At 34.1% G+C, this 19338-nt stretch overlaps 1 protein-coding gene across 2 annotated transcripts in view; it reads left to right on the forward strand.

Moving 5' to 3' along the window:
- Nucleotides 1-19338, forward strand: part of HECTD2 (HECT domain E3 ubiquitin protein ligase 2) — a 106355-nt gene that overhangs the window by 25830 nt on the left and 61187 nt on the right. For both annotated transcript variants that reach the window (XM_051981633.1, XM_051981632.1), the window contains 2 exons: nt 5025-5154; nt 15603-15741. In XM_051981633.1, the coding sequence (XP_051837593.1) occupies nt 5025-5154; nt 15603-15741 (269 nt within the window). The remainder of the gene's footprint in view (nt 1-5024; nt 5155-15602; nt 15742-19338) is intronic.

A 19338-nucleotide genomic window follows, 5' to 3' on the forward strand; every position in this document is an offset into this window, starting at 1 on the left:
CATCCCCAAACAAATCCTAGAATAGCAGAAAAAGCAAAAAAGATGGAGTGGAACAACAGTCTCTTAGCCTAAGAAACTTGGAACATCAGCAAGAAAAGTCTGTTCCATTCAAATAAATGGAGAGTACAGTCTAGGACAGGAAGCATCTTCAAGGGAGCCAAATTTAGGCCAAATAGTGCCTCCACCAATGTCTTTGTCACCCCAGACAAAGCAGCAATACCTTATCATCTTTTTCTTGCTTTTTCCTTTATATTTTGGCAGTTTGTTCCAATTACTTAATTTGTTTCCCAAGGGACTATCTACCAATATTCTCTGATCATTTTTCTCATTTCTCTCCGTGAGGGCTGGCTGGGACTGGGCCACACCCATTGAATTTGGACAGAATCTAAATTCCAAAAACACCCAAACACGCCAATTGTCGCCAATTGACTCCAGTCACCCTAGAAGGCCTAGCCAAGCCTACCTGTCCAGAGACCTAGAGTTTAAGACTCAGGGCCTCACAGAGTCCTATGAACGACAAATCCCCCCAAGACTGCAAGAGTTTCCCAGCGAGCTTAAATTAGCCTGGGCATTACGCTCCACCTCAGTAAACTAGTGGAAGATCCTGAGCCCCAATGTGGTGGGAGAGGCTAACGCCGGGATCCCCCATGTTCTTTGGCATAGCCATAGGGGAGCTGGCAGAATGCCAGACTGCAACTCTGAAAGGCACTAAGTGGTTTAGCATCCAAATTCTTTTTTTTTAATTTTAATTTTTAAAATTTTTAAAGCTTTTTTTATTTTTAAAACATATACACAGATAATTTTTCAACACTGACCCTTGCATAGCCTTGTGTTTCAGATTTTCCCCTCCTTCCTCCCACTCCCTCCCTTAGGTGGCAAGCAATCCAATATGTTATACATGTTAAAATATATATTAAATCCAATATATGTAAACATTTATACAATTCTCTTGCTGCACAAGAAAAATCAGATTAAAAAGGAAAGAAAATGAGTAAGAAAACAAATTGAAAATGAACAACAACAACAAAAAAAAATGACAATGTTATGTTGTGATCCACATTCAGTTCCCACAGTCCTCTCTCTGAGTGTAGATGGCTCTCTTCATCACAAAATCATTAGAACTGGTCTGAATCGTCTCATTGTTGGAAAGGGTCACGTTTATCAGAATTGATCATCCTATAATATTGATGTTGCCATGTACAATGATCTCCTGGTTTTGCTCATTTCACTTAGTATCAATTCATGTAAGTCTCTCCAGATCTCTCTAAAATCATCCTCCTGATCATTTCTTATAGAACATTAATATTCCGTAACATTCATATACTATAGCTTATTCAGCCATTTTCCAACTTATGGATATCCATTCAGTTTCCAGTTTCTTGCCATTACAAAAAGCACTGCCACAAACATTTTTTCCACATAGCATCCAAATTATTATTATTATTGTTATAATTATTATTATTATTATTACTGAGGCAGTTGTGGTTAAATGACTTGCCTGGGGTCACATAACTAAGGAGTGTTAAGTGTCTGAGCCCAGATTTAAATTCAGGTCCTCCTGACTTCAAGGGTGGTGCTCTATCCACTGTGCCAACTACCTGCCCCTGCATTCAAATTCTTTTTTTTTTTAAATAATAACTTTTTATTGACAGAACCCATGCCAGGGTAATTTTTTTTACAACATTATCCCTTGCATTCTCTTCTGTTCCGATTTTCCCCTTCCCTCTCTTCACCCCCTCCCCTAGATGGCAAGCAGTCCTATATATATGTTAAATATGTTGCAGTATATCCTAGATACAATATATGTTTGCAGAACTGAATAGTTCTCTTGTTGCACAGGGAGAATTGGATTCAGAAGGTAAAAATAACCCGGGAAGAAAAACAAAAATGCAAATAGTTTACGTTCATTTCCCACTGTTCTTTCTTTGGGTGTAGCTGCTTCTCTCCATCATTTATCAATTGAAACAGAGTTAGGTCTCTTTGTCAAAGAAATCCACTTCCATCAGAATACATCCTCATACAGTATCGTTGTTGAAGTGTATAATGATCTCCTGGTTCTGCTCATTTCACTTAGCATCAGTTCATGTAAGTCTCTCCAGTCCTCTCTGTATTCATCCTGCTGGTCATTTCTTATAGAACAATAATATTCCATAACATTCATATACCACAATTTACCCAGCCATTCTCCAATTGATGGGCATCCATTCAATTTCCAGTTTCTAGCCACTACAAACAGGACTGCCACAAACATTTTGGCACATGCAGGTCCCTTTCCCTTCTTTAGTATTTCTTTGGGATGTAAGCCCAGAAGTAACACTGCTGGATCAAAGGGTATACACAGTTTGATAACTTTTGGGGCATAATTCCAGATTGCTCTCCAGAATGGTTGGATTCATTCACAACTCCACCAACATGCATTCAAATTCTTAAAGGAGGAATTAATTGAGTTACAGGTTCATGATCAAATAAGAGATAGAGAACATTACAAAGTATAAAATAAATAATTTTGATTATATTAAATTTAAAAAAAAACTTATGTACAAACAAAACGAATGAAATCAAAATTAGAAGAAAAGCAGAAAACTGGGGAAATTTTTATGCCAAGTATTACTTGTAAAGACCTCATTTATCAACTCTATAGGGAACGGAGTCAAATTTATAAGAATACAAGCCATTTCCCAATTGGTAAATGGTCAAAGATTATGAATGAACAGTTTTCAGAGGAACAAATTAAATCTATCTTTAGGCATATAAAGAAATGATGTACATCACTTTTGATAAGAGAAATGCAAATAAAAACAGCTCTTAAGTACCACCTCACATCTATCAGATTGCTCAAAAATGACAAAAAAAAAAGAAATTGATAAATGTTGAAAAGTATGAAAATTGGTATACTTGTGCACTATTGATGGAATTATAAATTAAACCATTCTGGAGAGTAATTTGGAACTATTTCTAAAGGACAATTAAACTGTATATGCACTCTGATCCAGTAATATCACTACTAGGTCTGAATCCCAAGGAGATCATAAAAAAGAAGAAAGGACCTACATGTGCAAAAGTGTATATAGCAGCTCTTCTGGAATTGGAATTGGAATTTCAACATTGAAATTAGAGGAATAGGAAATTGAGGTAATGTCCATCAAGTGGGGAATGGCTGAATAAGCTGTGGTATATTAATGTAAAGAAATAACATTGTATAATAAGAAACAATGAACAGGCAAATTGAAGAAAAATCTGGAAAGATTTGTATGAACTGATACAAAGTGAAATGAGCAGAACCAAAAAAACATTGTATACAATATCAACAACATTGTTTTATGATCAGTGACTCAGGTCTTCTCAGCAATACAGTGATCCAAGACAAGTACAAAGGACTCATCAAGGAAAATGCCCATCCACATCCAAATAAAAACCTGATGAACTCTGAAGGCATATTGAAGCATAACTTGTTTCACTTACTTTATTCTTTTTCTTGTTTTTTTTTCTTTTACAACTGCATTTAACATGGAGATATGTTCTACATCATAGCACATGCATGACCCATATCAAATTGCTTATCTCAGAAAAAGGGAGAGGACAGAGGGAGGAAGAAAAGCTACTCAAAATTGAATACTTAAAAAGTATCTTGACATGTTAAGTGGGAAAAAATCAAATACATTCAAATTTTTTTAAAAGAAGGGATAAATCAAATATTCATTGTTAATTTAATACTAAATTATATACTGTAAAATGCATTAGTGTTTAGATTTTTGGTTATATGAATATTTCAGTTATTCACATTCACAGCAGTCTAACTATTGGACCAATATACTTAACTAGTTATAACCTACTTGGATGTTCACAGAGGACTATTAGCTCTGGTGTGAGGGTTTGCTAAGCTACTTTCAGGATGTCTACCTATGTCTCCAAGAATTTGTAGCATTCACAGTGGCCATATCCTGGCCATGTCAATAGACAAGCTAAACCAGGTTGAAGGTAACCCACTTGTTAGTGAGTTAGGATAGTGTATACCCCAAGAATATGAAGACTTCACCTTGGAAGAATGGGCAAATTGAAACCATTTGTTCCAAAAGTCGTGAAGGCGGCTGAAGCAGGTGCTGTGGAACACTTAGAGTTTGGACACACCAAGGTCATCCATCCACAGTCATCCTGATTTTGTCTCGTCACTACTAGACTTTGATGACTCTGGAAGAGGAAGTGAGACTGAAAACTGTGTAACTCTGCTCAAATTAAATCCAATCTATCCATGAGTCAAGATATTACCTCATGATGCCATTCATACTCTTGGAAAATGAAGAACAAATGACAACAGTGACTCAAAGTACAGTGTGAATTCTCAGTCAATCTGAGAGTTTGCCTTATAATCCAAAACCTTTTAATAGATATCAGCCCTCAGAATAATCTTTAATAAAATTAGAAGGTTCAACTAGGCTGATTTATATGATTCTTTCTGGCTGTAATTTTTATCGACAAAGTGCCATCTGAATGTTTATGTGAGAGAGAGCTATTTCAAAGTGGACTCTCTAACTCAGGATTTGACCTCAACTCTCATCTCAGACACACCCTGTTTATGTGACCCTGAGCAGTCATTTTACTGTCCCCATCTCCAATTTTAAGATTAAAAAGTGTATGGTAAGTGCTGATCTACATTGGTGGGAGGGAATTCCTTCACTGAAGTTATAGTTCTTCCTAAAATAGCACCTTGTCAGTGCAAATTAGTGATCAGTCTAACTTGTCATTTGTAGATTTCTCAGATATCTTTTCTAAAGTGTTGATAACTTATTTTTAGTTGGATAATGTTAATGATTGTCATTGTATCCTGATTTGAAATAATTTGCTTCTAGTAAAAATTCAATACATGGCATATATAAAAGCATCAGATATACCTGGTTTCAGATTAAGAAATTTGTTGTAAATATACATCTTAGTGATGCAGCTCACTGAAATATTATTTAAAGTGGTAGCTATTTAAGCATATTGAAAAAAACAATTTGCTACAACAACTGCCTTCCTATTTCCAGGCGGTGGAAAGAGGAGCCAAAGGCCAGCTTTCTACTTTCAGCAGTTTCATTTCAACTGTTAGCCAGAAGAAAGAAGTGGCTGGAAAGAGAAGTTCACCCACACAACTTGTTACACCTAACGTCAAGAATGGTAAAATAAAACAACTTTTGTTCTAAAATTCTGAAATTGTGGCAGCAATTAATATGTCTAGCCGTTCTTTGAGAATTAATCATATTTTCTCTGACCTTTTGAAAAGATTTTTTAGCTTAAAATAACCATGCAATTAGCAGCAGATTCATATGGTTTAGACACCATGAAATTTTCTAGGCAGAAAGATATGTATACATATATTTTTTATATAGTTATATATTGTTATTATTACTGCCACTGTCTTTTTACATCCTAGTCCCTAACTCCACCCTCCTCAACTATCTAGGTCACAGCCACAGAGCAAATTAAGTCTGTAGTCATGTAGGAGTGGTTTCTCTAGCTTACCAGAATTCTGTTTCCTGGAGAAATTCCTACTTCCCCAGGTCCAAATTTCAAAGTTATAGCTCTGACTCATAATAGTAATATAACTTATGTAGCCATAAAATTCTCCTACCCCATTAAGAATTAGTGTGTTACAGTGTTGGTGCCAGGAGTGCCAGGAGCAAGAAATGAATGCTGGAAAACCAATGAGGCTGGTAGACTAATGTTATATCTCATTGCCCTGAGGTTTCCTTTCCTTTCTTCTGCTTTTATTTTGACTCACTTTGCCAAAAATCTTTCCCTGGGAAGATTGGCAAAGAATAAATGAGTGAATCAGAGAGAATCAAAACCTTTGAGATGGAAGAGATATTATACAGTGATGATTGAGCTAGTGAAGTTTACCTACTGAGAAGCTAAACATCTTGACTGAGATTACAGGGGTAGTACATAAACCCAAGGCATATCTCCCTTAGTGCCTTGGACATTATACTGAATCAAGTTACTCTTTTCACTTGCTTTTTCTGCCCACCCACACATATTGATTGAGCCCCCCTTAGAGGCCAAGTGCTGTCCAGGGTTCTATGTGAGATTCAGTGAAGAGTAAGACAGACTCAATGCCTTGACTCCCTTAGTTGTTGCCCCTTCTCCCCATTGGTGTTCACGTAGTTATCAATATTTGCCTTCAGGAGCATGTAAGCTTCCTGAGAGCAATAATAACTATTCTGATTTTGTATATATAATCATAGTGTCTAGTATAGTACCTAGCATAGATAATTAATACATGTTTTGTTGATTGATTAATTTATTATCTTTAGTGAGTAATTTTGTTGAGGAAATATATAAACATGAAAAGTCATGTTGCAAAGCAATATGTGATAAACACTAAGTGACTAGCAGCATAAAGAATTGTTCAGTAGATTGAACAGTGACCTCCAGAAACCTAATCCAGAAATTTGACAGGAGATTTTTCTGGATGTTTTGGAGCTGATAATGTGACTTGAGGTTTGTAACACAAATCTCCTTTTTCCCACCTCTTAAAATACACTAAATCAGATAATATTGAGAAAATGACTATAAGGTAGTCTGTATAGACACTGCTGTTTTCTAGTTTCTGGTTTGAGAAAAAACTTGTATAAATATGCTTCACTGTTGTGCAAATGCCCTTTAAAAACTACATTTAAAGACTTGCATTTCACATTGAATGGCAAGAAGCTCAGATGCACTAGAATGGAATTTTGTGTGGCTATGGGGGGAGGAAGAAGTTGATATCTGGGAACGCATGTTTCAGCCTCAGATTAGAGGTCTATCCCTGAGATACATGCTTGCCTTTGCTTCTTCATTTGGCCACACTAAGGATCCTTCACTGTAAACCCTACTTGTCCTCTATCCGTTGCATCTACCCACCTTCGCTTTCTCTGTGGGTTGGGAATTTGTTTGGGTGGGGTTGGCTATGCTTCAGGAGCACATACCTGATTCTCTGACAAGCAGAGGACCTTGCTCTTCCCGGCACAGCTGCTCCTAACCAAGGCAGGCTGACCTGTGTACCTTTTCTCATTCTGCTAGGCTGGCAACAGCAGTAGCTCTGGGTTAAAACTAAACTTTGATGTTTACAATCTGTGTGACACTGGGCAAGCCCCTTAACTTCCCTAAGCCTCAGTGCCCTTATTTGTAAGAGAAAAAAAAAAGAATTGGATTAGATGGCTTCTCAGGTACCTCCCAGGTACCTACAACTGTGAGCCTGTTACTCATGCTATGCATGGAATTGTCTGCAGCATTGGGATGTGCTTACCCATTTGGAAGCTTTTACATACATTCAGTGAACTTTCCTGGACTTGGCTTCCCCCAGCAACCTCTCCAGCAATCAATTCTGGGAATCTTTGTCTACCTGATTATGCTGGAGTCGTTATTCCTCTGCCCTCTTCATGGGACTTTGTTTCCTGATGTCCAAGGTTTCTTTCAGGTCAACCTTCCTCCTCCTCCCTCCCTTTTCCCTCCCAAATACTTTTCAACTGAGTTTAGTGAGTAGGGATAAATGACATACACATATTTGCTACAGTTTAGGAAATTTTTTTTTAACAGCTGAATGGAAAATGGATAAAAGTGGGGAGAGAATGGAGGCAGGCATATCCAACAGCAGCTTATTACATTAGTCCATACTTGAGGTGATAAGTACCTGCACTAAAGTGGTGGCAGTATCAGGGGAGAGAAAGAGGAAGGATATTGCAAAAGTGGAATCAAAAGGCTATGACCACAGATTATATATAGAGAGTGAGAAAAATCATGAAGAGTCAGAGATGACATTCTTGTTCTTACACTTTGTTTCTGTTTCTTCAAAATAATTACCTCTACCTTCTGCTTGAGCATATCTGCCTCACCCCAGGACTCAAATCAAGAACAGATAAATCTGATCCATCCTTGGCACACTCTCCTTATCAATAATAGGTACAGAGGTAATTTAGCTAATAGATATGCAAAATATGAAAACTAAAAGCTAAATCATTCTTTGTATTCCCCAGTGCTTAACATAGTGTCTGAAACAGACTGACGTATAGCATTGATCTGCTCTTGAGTATTTCTTGTGATAGTCTTTTTTCTGCAGTAGTATTTTTATTTTTCCAAATATATATAAATATAGTTTTCAATATTCATTTTTATAAGACTTTTTGTTCCAAATTTTTTTCACTTCTTCCTTTACTTCCTCCCTTCCCAGGACAGCAAGTAATCTATTATAAGTTAAATATGGGCAATACTTTTAAACATATTTGTGTATTTGTCATGTTGTACAAGAAAAATCAGACAAAAGAAAAAAAAGATGAAAATACTATCCTTCCATCCACATTCAGTCTCCATAGTTTTCTCTCTGGACACAAATGGCATTTTCCATCCCAAATATAGACTCTTTTAGTATAAGGGTACTCCTATTCTCCTTTAATGGACACTGTCTCTATAAAAGTCCCAGAATCTGTCCTATTCCCAGAATTATTTGAAAATGACCCAAGGTTAAATCATGCTTCTGTGTTTAAGATCCAGTCTATTGAAATTAGCCACATCAGGTTGAAAACAGCTCTTTTAGTTCTGGCTTTCTTTATTCCCTTTACTGAATGTTCAAACCTCTGATAAGATTGTACTAAAGAATTACTATTTGCTAAAATATATGAAGTATAAGACATTCTATATTTTTTATTAAAGTTACACTTTTTAAAGAAAGAAATATTTCTTAGTATAAATAACATTATAATGAAATTCTTCCAGTATTGTAATTAGCCCATAAAGGAACATTTCTCCCGGGTCCATAACTGGAAAATCAAGTTACTTGGGGCAAAATCAAAAGGCAGAGAAGTCTGTAGCCAGACTTCCATTTTCACTGTTGACCCACTGTATACCCATGACTTCACAATCCTTGGAAATGTTGTCTAAAGTCCTTTTGGTGGTATCATTTACACCCACCTTAATTACTAGAAGTGGGCTGTAATCATCATATTGTCAAGGCTTTGAAGGTAGGTGGATGGGAATGGTTTTCCATTATATTTTAGATATATGCTGCCCCCCCAAAAAAACCCAACATAGCTATCTGTTGTTTTTATCAGGTTGCTACATTGCTGCCTCCTCCTCCCTCTGGCCATTGGAGAGTCACCAGTCACCACTATGCATTTCTTCCTCTGACTCATGTTAGGTGATCTCTGACCACAGTACCTGGGGATTCACATTGTCATTCCTTGGAGGACTAGCAGCAGTTTCATACTTACAGGGCTCAGTTTCCTCTCAAGGTTGATAATAGTGGGAAGATAAAGAAATGTTAGATGGTTTTTACTATAAAAGAAGTTACAGTTTAATTGAGATAAGCCATATATACATGACAGATAATTAACAGTATTTCCTAACAGATAAATGCCAAATAATTTGAATAGTATAATCCGTATAATTCAGAGCAAGAAAAAAAATTAGATATTTATGCATTAAGACATACCACATTTATTTATATAATTTATTCCTGCACAGTGGTGTTATGAATTAAAATCCCAGACCTGAACCTGAGTTAAAAAGTAAAAAAGTTTGGTGAAAATATACTACATTATCTTGATAGTAAAAAAAAAAAAGTGGTGTTTTAGTGTATTACCTTGATTTGGTAGTACTTCTATTGCTAATACTATTATTTGTAATGAATGGGGAATGTTTATTGAAAGCAATGATATGTAAATACATAGAATTTTAAGTGCATATCATTTTTTGTTTTCATCATTCTAAGACATATGCTATCTTATAAAAATTTATGCAATATAATAAAAATTTATAGAAGGAAGAAATCATTTCCAATTGTGAACATGCTGGAGAAAGTAGAATTTGAAATAATGGAAATGGTAGGACTTCGATTGTTTTAAAGAGAGAGTAATTATTCTAAATTGAAGAGGAGATTAAGCTATAAGCAAAACCATGGAGGCAAGAAAATTTAAGGTGTGGCTGAAGAATAGTAAGTAAACGATTTCAGCTCTGGGTTTCAAAAGTGACAAATTTATAATGATGTGATTTGATGGCCAATTTTCCAAAAGGAATTCCAAATTGTTACCTATTTTTATACCTATTTATATGACCTTGGGCATATTATTTAGGCAGATTTCCAGAAATGATTGTACTAGATGAGAATCTGTTTTCTTTTCTGGCAGCCTGCCATTTGGATATCTCATCATTCACTGACTCTTAACTGGAAGATAGGATTGAGAAAATAAGAAGTGAAAGTTGTTTTTGTTAATTGGCCCAAATAGTCACTTTGGAAATTGTTAGTTTTGGTTAAAAAAATTATTGAAGATGAAGTTATAACTTAGCTAAAATGAGTTTTAAAAATAACATTCATTTTAATTATACATTTTTCCTTATAGCTTTGGTTTTCAGTGTAAATTCTAGTTTTAGAGGTCATTTTCATTTGGACTTTAGCATAGTCTCTCTATTTTGTGTTCTCCTTCAATTTAACTCAGTAAATATTAAGTGCTCATTAAGTATGAGGCACATATATCACAATACATTAAAAACTTGAATCATCATAAATTGTTCCAGACATATCAAATATAATTTCTTTCTGGTGGGATAAAATTTAGAACTCTGAATTTTCATTAGACATGGAAACTCTCACAGCAAACTTTGTTGTTAGAGATTCTCTTTAGAATGAAAAGAATGAAAACTGGGGAAAACCTTTGCTTGCTATAAGCCTAAAGTATCATGCCATTTGCAACTTTCTAGCTTCATTCTTTTACTATCTTTACTCTCTCATATATACATGGAAATGGTCCCAACTTTTCTGTGATATGGCAAATTTAAAATGGAGGCCTACACATTTGTGAAGTGTCTTCATCTCCAGTTTTCCTATGCTAACAAATCAAAACTGTTTTCTTGTCAATATTTCTTGGCTAATAATCTTACCATATCTTACAATGTGATATATTTTTCATAATTTTCATAATGCTGCCAGCTCTAACCACAGTCCTTATTCTTTCTGTACTCGTTTTAAGTGTTTTTACTTAATGTTTCTAAGCAACCAACTAAAATTGGCAACACTATATTAAAAGAAAGGAAAAAATGATCACTGCTTATCAATTCAGCACACAACGTTCTTAAGTATTGGCTGAAAGAAAACTAAATGACAGGTTTTCAACTGATAAATGCATTATAGCTTATTTCACAGCATTGTAAAATTCTATATTTCAAACAAATCTGCATGTGCTAAAAAAGAAAGCCTTGCCTATTCTATTTTTAAAATAACTTTGAGTTTAATGTCATCTGTCTTCGTCATAGTCATTGATTGCTTCCTTTTGATTCTTATTTTTAATATCCATTTTTGAGTATAAGCAAGAAATTGTCTCTCGAAACAAAGCCTTGATATTCAGGGACATTAGAGCAGCTGTGAATTACCATTTCCTCCTCCCCTTAATAGCTGAATATCATATCCTGTATTTTGGCTTTCATTCACTAATGTGAGGAAAAGGATTTCATCTTATTACTTAACTCCAGAGTTTCATTAAGATAGAATATACTAGTACTCTGGATCCCTTTTGTCTAGCCCCAGAAAAACCTTCTTTCTGAACTAAATATCACTTCTATCTATATACTTGGATTCTTTCAACTGTAGAATTAGGCTTTGTCTAACATTGCTCTCTACTAAACCAAACTCTTCTCTGTTTTTTGGTGTCCTAGCCTTTCCATTTTTTTTCATATTTTCTTTTTTAAAAAATTGATGCTTTTTATTTTTTATAGCACAAACACCCCTACCTACCTTCCCAACCCTTTCTTTGTCACAAATAAGCATAGTGATTAACTTTACTATTTCATTAGTGTATCAATTAGCAAAATTACTTTCATGTTAATATTATTTCCTTACTAACTCTTATCTTCAAGCACAAACTGAGAGCTTTTCTTGGTCCTCACGTTGGCCTCCGTATTCCCCCTTGACTCCCTCGTTTTTTCCTGGCCATTACTCCTACATTTATTTTACTTTCTTTCCCATAGTTTTTGGGGATAGGTCACTTTTTATTGTAATCCTAGCTTTTTTGCCTTCTGGAATATCTTATTCTAAGACTTCCTCTTTTTTAATGTTGAAGCTACCAAATCTTGTATGATTCTGATTGTGGATCTACACTATTTGGAATGATTTTTTTCTGTTTCCTTAAAGTCCTCTTCTTCCAAACCCTCAACCCCCAGCATGTTCTGGAATCTGTACATCATGTTCCTTAGGAATTTTCATTTTGCAATCTCATTTAGGAGATTATTTGTATTTTACCCTCTAAATCTAAGATACCAAAGCAATTTTGTTGAATAATTTCTTGAAAGATGATGTCTATCATCATTTGATCAGATAGTTCCATAATTCTTATTCTTCTTGATCTATTTTTCAGATCAGTTATTTTGTTCAATGAGATATTTCACATTTTCTTCGATATTTTTCATTCTTTTGACTGTTGTATTGTTTCTTAATTTCTTATGGCGTTATTTACTTCTGTTTGTCCCACTTCCAATTTTGAAGGAATTATTTTCTTTTGTGAGCTTTTGTACATCTTTTAATTTTTGCTTAGTCCTGCTTTTTAAGGATTTGTATCTTCTTTTCTTCAATGAATTTTTGTATCTTCTTTTCCATTTGTCTAATTTTGCTTTTTTAAAATTCTTCTCTTCAGTGGATTTTTGTGTCTCTTTTACTATTTAGCCAATTCTAACTTTAAGATGTTTTTTCTTCAATATTTTTTGTGCTTCTTTTGCCAAAATGTTAATTTTGTTTTTATAAATTTCTCTGTATTATTCTTATCTTTTTCTTTAACTCTTCCAGGAACTCTTGTTGAGTTTGAGTCCAATTACCATTTTTCTTTGAGGCTTTTTTTTTTCTTGGAGACTTTTTTGGGTTTTCACATTGTTATATTCTAGGTTTATGTCTTGGTCTTCCCTGTCACCATAATATTTTTTATGGTCAAATTCTTTTTGTTGTTTAAAAACAACAGCCTATTTTTTGATTTTGAACTTTCTGTTTAAGTTGGACTCTGCTCATCTGGGAGTAAGAAGGTACTATCCTAAGCTTCAGGGTTTTTTTTTTTTTTTTTGTGCTGCTATTTTCAAAGCTAGTTTTAGGGGTCTGAAAGTTGTTGTTGCTTCCAAGATATCATATGTGACCTTGGGAAAGATATGGTCACTGTTCTTATAGGCTGTGTTTTGGGCTTTTCTTGGGAAGAGACTCATCCCCAGCAACTCCAAACAGTATCACTGTACTTTGTTTTGTACTCCCTTGTGACTAGCCATCAGTACTCTTCTCTACTTTGGAACTGTGACCTAGAACTACATAGGGACAATAAAATGGCTGATTAGAATAATTTGCATTCAAAACCAGTAGAGGGTCCCATGTAATCTCTTTCTGACCAGTCGATGACTTCCAAGCTGAGTACACTTGAAGCTATTGCTGTTGCCACCATTGTTGCCTACCACATGTATGAGTTCCAGATAGGCCATCACCCTGGTATCACAGACTCCTATTAAGCCCTTTAAAGTTTTTAAGACCAAAAAAGAATCTCTCCCAACCTTTTGTTGGTTCAGTTCATTCAAAATTTGTTTTGAGGCATTTTAAAATTGTTTGAATGAAAATATTAGGAGAGGTCAGATGAGTGGCAAATCATTATGTGCTATTTTATCTCTGCTCCCTTATTATTTCTTTCAGAAATCTTTCAGATTTCTTTTTTGGTTATGGATTTTAGGTAGTTCCAATGATTCTTAAATTATCTCTCCATGATCTATTTTCTAGGTCAGTTATTTTTGATAGGAGATTCATTCCACTTTTACTATTTTCAGTCTGTCTTGGTTTAATATTTCTTTGTTGGCTTTTGGAATTATCAATTTCTATTTGAGTCACTCTCATTTTTAAGGAGTCCATTCCTTGGATACAGTTTTATATTTCTTGTTAATACACGTTGTTAATTCTCCTTCCAAATCTCTCCTTTCTTTTCCAGTTTTTTTCCTTCAGTATTGTTATATTATTTATAAGCTAACTTTAAATTCTTACTTTATTTCTTCCAAAAATTCTGTTTGAATATATGTTCAAGCTTGCTTTTTTGAGACTTTGCTTGAAGTTGTTTTAAAGTCCTTGGCCTCTTCCAAGTTTATGTTATGATCATATTTGTCACCAGCTAGCCCTTTATAGTAGAAATCTTTCCTATTGCTGCTGTTGTTGTTACTTAACTTTTCATTCTTCTCAAATTGGGATTTGTTAGACTCTGTATACTACTAGGGGAAACATCTAGGTCTCGTTTAGTACTGATATGAATTTTCTGGGTTCTGGCGCTACTTTCTCTGGGTATTGAATGCTGTGTTCTTGAAGGATATCAGGAATTACTTAGGAATTGAAGAATTCCAAGCTTTCAGTGAATTTTCATCTAGATTATCCAAATTGTACCACAATTTGTGGATACCACAAGGGTTTGTCTTGGGAAATATTCTCTTCTCTGTCTCTGCTATTTCACTTGGTGACAGTCTCTTGAGCTTAATTATTATCTCTATGCAGATGATCTCCAGATTTGTGTATTTTACTCTAGGTCTATTTCCTGAGCTTCAGGTCTGTATTACTAGTTGCCTTTTGGTCATCTCAAATAAAATATACTATAAACATCTCAAAGTCAACTTGTGCAAAATAGAACTCACATTTTCCTCTAAACCTCATTTTGTCAAGAGCATTGCAATCATCTATATTTCCAACCTTGTCTTTTCTCTCTCCCTTAATCCCTATATCCTATCATTTACTAAGTCTTATTGATTTTATCTCCACAAAATCTCTCATATCTTCCCTGTCTAGACTTATACAAGCTTCACCCTAATTTGAGTTCTCACCACTTTTTATCTCAATACAGGTAGCTTGTGAGCAATACAGGTAGAATCAGTGTGGCATTTGGGATGATTCTTAACCTTTGAAGGTATTACTTTCCTCATCAAGAAAATGAAAGAATTCTATTAGATAATTTTTTCCTTAAATGTACCTTGTATCTTTAAATATTTAACCTCTTCTTAACTCCTGTGCTATTAATTGGTGTTATTATCAATGGTATCGAACTCAAATAGAAATGGATCTTTGACATTCATATATTTAGAAAACCATAGTTTTACATCCTGTATGTTTTATTGTATTTTTATTTATTTTGTTAAGTATTTCACAATTACACTTTAATCCGATTCAGAGCACTTGGAATTTTCTTGGCCTAGTATGATGCCTCTGGTCTATTCTATTCATTTAATATTGTTTTATTTTTATGGTACTGGACTTTTATATTTTTTTGTACTTTAATTTAAAATTTCCTTATGTTTATGTCTTGATTACTCAACTTGATTGCTGGATTGTAAACTGCTTGATGAAAAGAATCTTAATCTTCATACTTATTGCATTCTCCATGGTGTCCTTTGTCTAATTAACATTTGTTGATTTATTCAATTGCTTTGATTTCTATTAAACAAAAAATTCCATACCACTTTTTCTTTGTTACAAATAAATCCATGCTTAGTTAGAAAAATAAACTTTATACTCTATACCTATTTTCTTTGTTCATATTAATCTAGTAATTTCATAGTTGGGAATAGTGGTTTATAATTATACGAATATTCTGTTTTATCCCTCACAGTGAGAGATCTACCACCAATTTGCCTTGATGTTAGACAAAAACAGCGCCTGTCTATTGATTCATTGTCAACTGAAATGAAAGCACCAATTCCTCCAGAACCTGTCCTTCCTATTCGAACCAAAACTATGAAAGACTTTCAGTAAGTTTCAGTTACCTGATTGATATTTACAAAACTTTGTCTTCATGTCCTCTGAGACTTTTACAGAATATATTGTTCTTTGCTTTTGTGGAGTGTTGAGTTCATGGGTTATCATGGAATTCATCAGTTATTAGTGCTTATCATTTAATTAACTTATTAGCATCTTGGTCAATTAATTAGTGGATCAGTATGTTTTATATACCTTGGATCAATTAAAATAAAGTATTACCAAATTCTTAATATTTAGATTGATAATGTAATTTATACCTTTTTGCTGTCATCTTTTCTACTTCTTTTCAATTATTTCATCATTCCTTATTGCCTCTAACACTGATTGACCCAGAAAAGAAGTGAAATTGAAATCAGTTCCTTTTTCCATGTGTTAGCAACTCTGATAAAAAAGATTTTATAACACAGATGTTTATTATTAATACCAACAATTGCGGACTTTTATATAGTCTTCTATGAGTTAAGAACTATTATATATTATATGTCATTTTTCTTGTTTGAGCCTTACAAAAGTCTTTTAAATCTGAAATTCATATGAGATTTTATGTGTAATAATTTTAACAAATAGTCAAAGAAAGTTTAAGAAGCAGAGTAGTGTCGAAAACCATATAACAAAATATTACTTGCTGTTGGTTTCTAAGAAGCAATAATAAGAGTCAGAGAGCACTTGAAAGTATGATAATCATATTGCAGTGACTACAGTTAATACAGTACCTGTCATATAGTAGGCACTTAATAAATGTTTATTGTGTAGAAAAGGGATGATTTTTAAAATTGACTTTAGAGGCAGCCAACTGGCGCAATGGATAGAGTACCAGCCCTGAAATTAGGAGGACCTGAGTTAAAATCTGACCTCAGACATTTAACACTTAACACACACTTAGCTGTGTGATCTTGGGTAAGTCATTTAACCCCAATTGCCTCAGGGGAAAAAAATTGACTTTAGTAATGGCAGACAAACTACAACCAAAGGGCAGATCACATGTATAGGTATAATAGAGACTATCCATGCACTGATGCCAGTTGTTGTTTTTACATTTGCAATACAAATATTAAGGCTTCATGAATCTTCCAGTAGCCTGTACAAGTTTCTGAAAAGCTGTTTAATATGGCATACTTAAAACTCTGCTTTCAAAAACTATCTTTTAGATAAAAGAAGGAAACTTCAAAAAAGGCACAGGAAGATTTTTAGAAAGAGAATATAGTATAAAGGAAAGAATGCTTAATTTATACTTAGAAGATCTAGATCTGAATCCTTTCTCTGCCTTTTACCAGCTTGTGACCTTCGACAAATCACTTAAACCGCCTGATCCTCAATTTCTGTTCCTCAGTTCACTTGAAAAGTGAAGATAATAGTATTTATATGATCTGTTTCTTAGTATTGTTGTGAAAATATGTATGAAGACCATTAGATATATGTAGAGTTTCTAAAAGTCCCAGGAGAGTTTTAAACTTGGATACTCTAAATAGCTTTGGGGACTCTGTACAAATGTAAGCTAGTCAGCCAAGAAATAAACATTTATTAAGCACTTACTGTGTCCCAGGCACTGTTCTAAGTGTGGAAGGTAAAAATATATAAAAAGGATAGTTCTAGTCTTCAATGAACTAACACTGTCAGGGGAATGTCAATGCATAAAAGGAAAGAAAATGGGAAGAGAGGGGGAAACAAAGGAAGTCCAAATACATGTATGTAGTAGAGTGGGTAATGAAGAGATGGCTGGCCTGAGTACCCTCCTTAAATGGAATTTTTGGAAGAAATTCTCCATTCTACCTTCCATTCAGTAGGGACTCAGTGAGAGAATTAATGGAGTGTTTGTCTCTATAAATTCAGAATAGCAATTAGCAGAATGGAATGTAACTAGTTCTGTCCTGTTCCAGGTTAGGAGACAAGTAGGATAAAAATGAAGCTTTGCTTGAAGTGCTCACATGTGATTAGCTTAGAAATGTTCATTTATCCTCCCAGAAGGAGCTAAAGCTCATTTTAATGATTATCAATGTCTGTGGTGGGAGGGAGAACATATCTAGCAGTAAATATGTAATAGGCATATTGGGAAGCTGTACCCCCTGGAGTACTCAGCAAATGGGGAAAGAAATTTAATGGCCAGGAATAGGAATATAATACTTGATCTTCCTTTCTTCTAAGTGCTCATCCCTAATCTGTAATAGGACATACTTGCTTCTACAATTGTGTATAAAAAAACAGAGTTTAACTTTATCTCTTTCTGAGTTTAAAAGATTTATTTCTCATACCAAGTACAGAGGGTACCGTTGAGGTGTAAGTATCAAGACTAAAGCAATCTTGCTCAATGATGTGGGTCCTGGGGATATAGCAGAATCCAAAAAAATATAGTTAGGTTTTACTATGGCCATCAGGGCCCATAAAGCAAAGATGGAGAATATGATTTTTAAGACCATGTACAATTGTGAAAATGATTTTCCTTTTAATTTACCCCTAAAAATCACTTTTTAATGGGTTTATTTTCTTTCAAAATTATCTCTAGTCTATATTTCTAACCAATCTTTCTTAGCCTCTTGAAGCTTTTTAATTGTTGTCTGTGTAGAAAATTGGGGGAATTTTTTTTTAAAAACCTTTCTTTCTTGATCTTATTTAACTTAACTGTTTATATCAAAAGTATATGCAGTTCTGTAAGTCAATTTAAAATATACCTAATATTTAAAACCAGAAAGAGGTCAGAGAGAAAAAACTATAAATCAGTATCCCTAATGAAAATTGATGCAAAAATATTTAATAAAATATGAACAAAGAGATTAAAGTCATATTTATGATCTTTTAATGAATTAAAATCTATATCTAATATTTCCTGTCAAGGAAATTGGATACTCATATTGGTCAGTTAGGATACACTGTTCCTTAAATAATGTTGAATAACCTCTAAAAATTTTTTACTCTTTGGCTACCTTTTTTCAGAGTTTCATATAGAACCCCACACTCAAATGTTATGAAAAAAATCAAGTTATAATATAGATAAATAGTTTGAAGTTTTTTTGGTGTTTGAATGGTTTCAAGGACATTGTAACTAAACTTATAATAACCAGAGCTTTGCCTTAGAGTACCAGTTAAGTAATAATAATACTTTATTTATTTAGCAGCCTGTCTGTAATGCCATATTAACACCCCTAGGGGTAATAGTAATAACTAACATTTATATAGAACATTAAGATTTGCAAAGCACTTTATATGTGTTATCTTATTTGATTCTCACAGCTACCCTGTGAGGGAGATTCTTTCATTATCCAGTTTTATAGATGAAAAAACTAAGGCAAATGAAGACTTATCCAGAATCCATAACTAGAAAGTGGCAGTAGCAGGATTTGAACTCTTATTTTACTGTACCCCAAGTGCAGTGCTCTATCCACTGTATCAGCTAGCTGCTTAAATATCTTTCTCATGGAATTGTGAGAGTCAAATGAGATCATATAGACCTTTAAGCACTATTTAAATATCCTCTACTATTGTTGTTTTGACTATAAGTCCAAAAATATCCAAAGAAACAGAAAACATTCTCAAACTATTGAGATTTATGGAAAGACTAAAAAAGTTTCAGTTTTCACTGGAGGAGAGATAGC

Source organism: Antechinus flavipes, chromosome 2 (assembly GCF_016432865.1).
Source record: "Antechinus flavipes isolate AdamAnt ecotype Samford, QLD, Australia chromosome 2, AdamAnt_v2, whole genome shotgun sequence".
Lineage (NCBI taxonomy): Eukaryota > Metazoa > Chordata > Mammalia > Dasyuromorphia > Dasyuridae > Antechinus > Antechinus flavipes.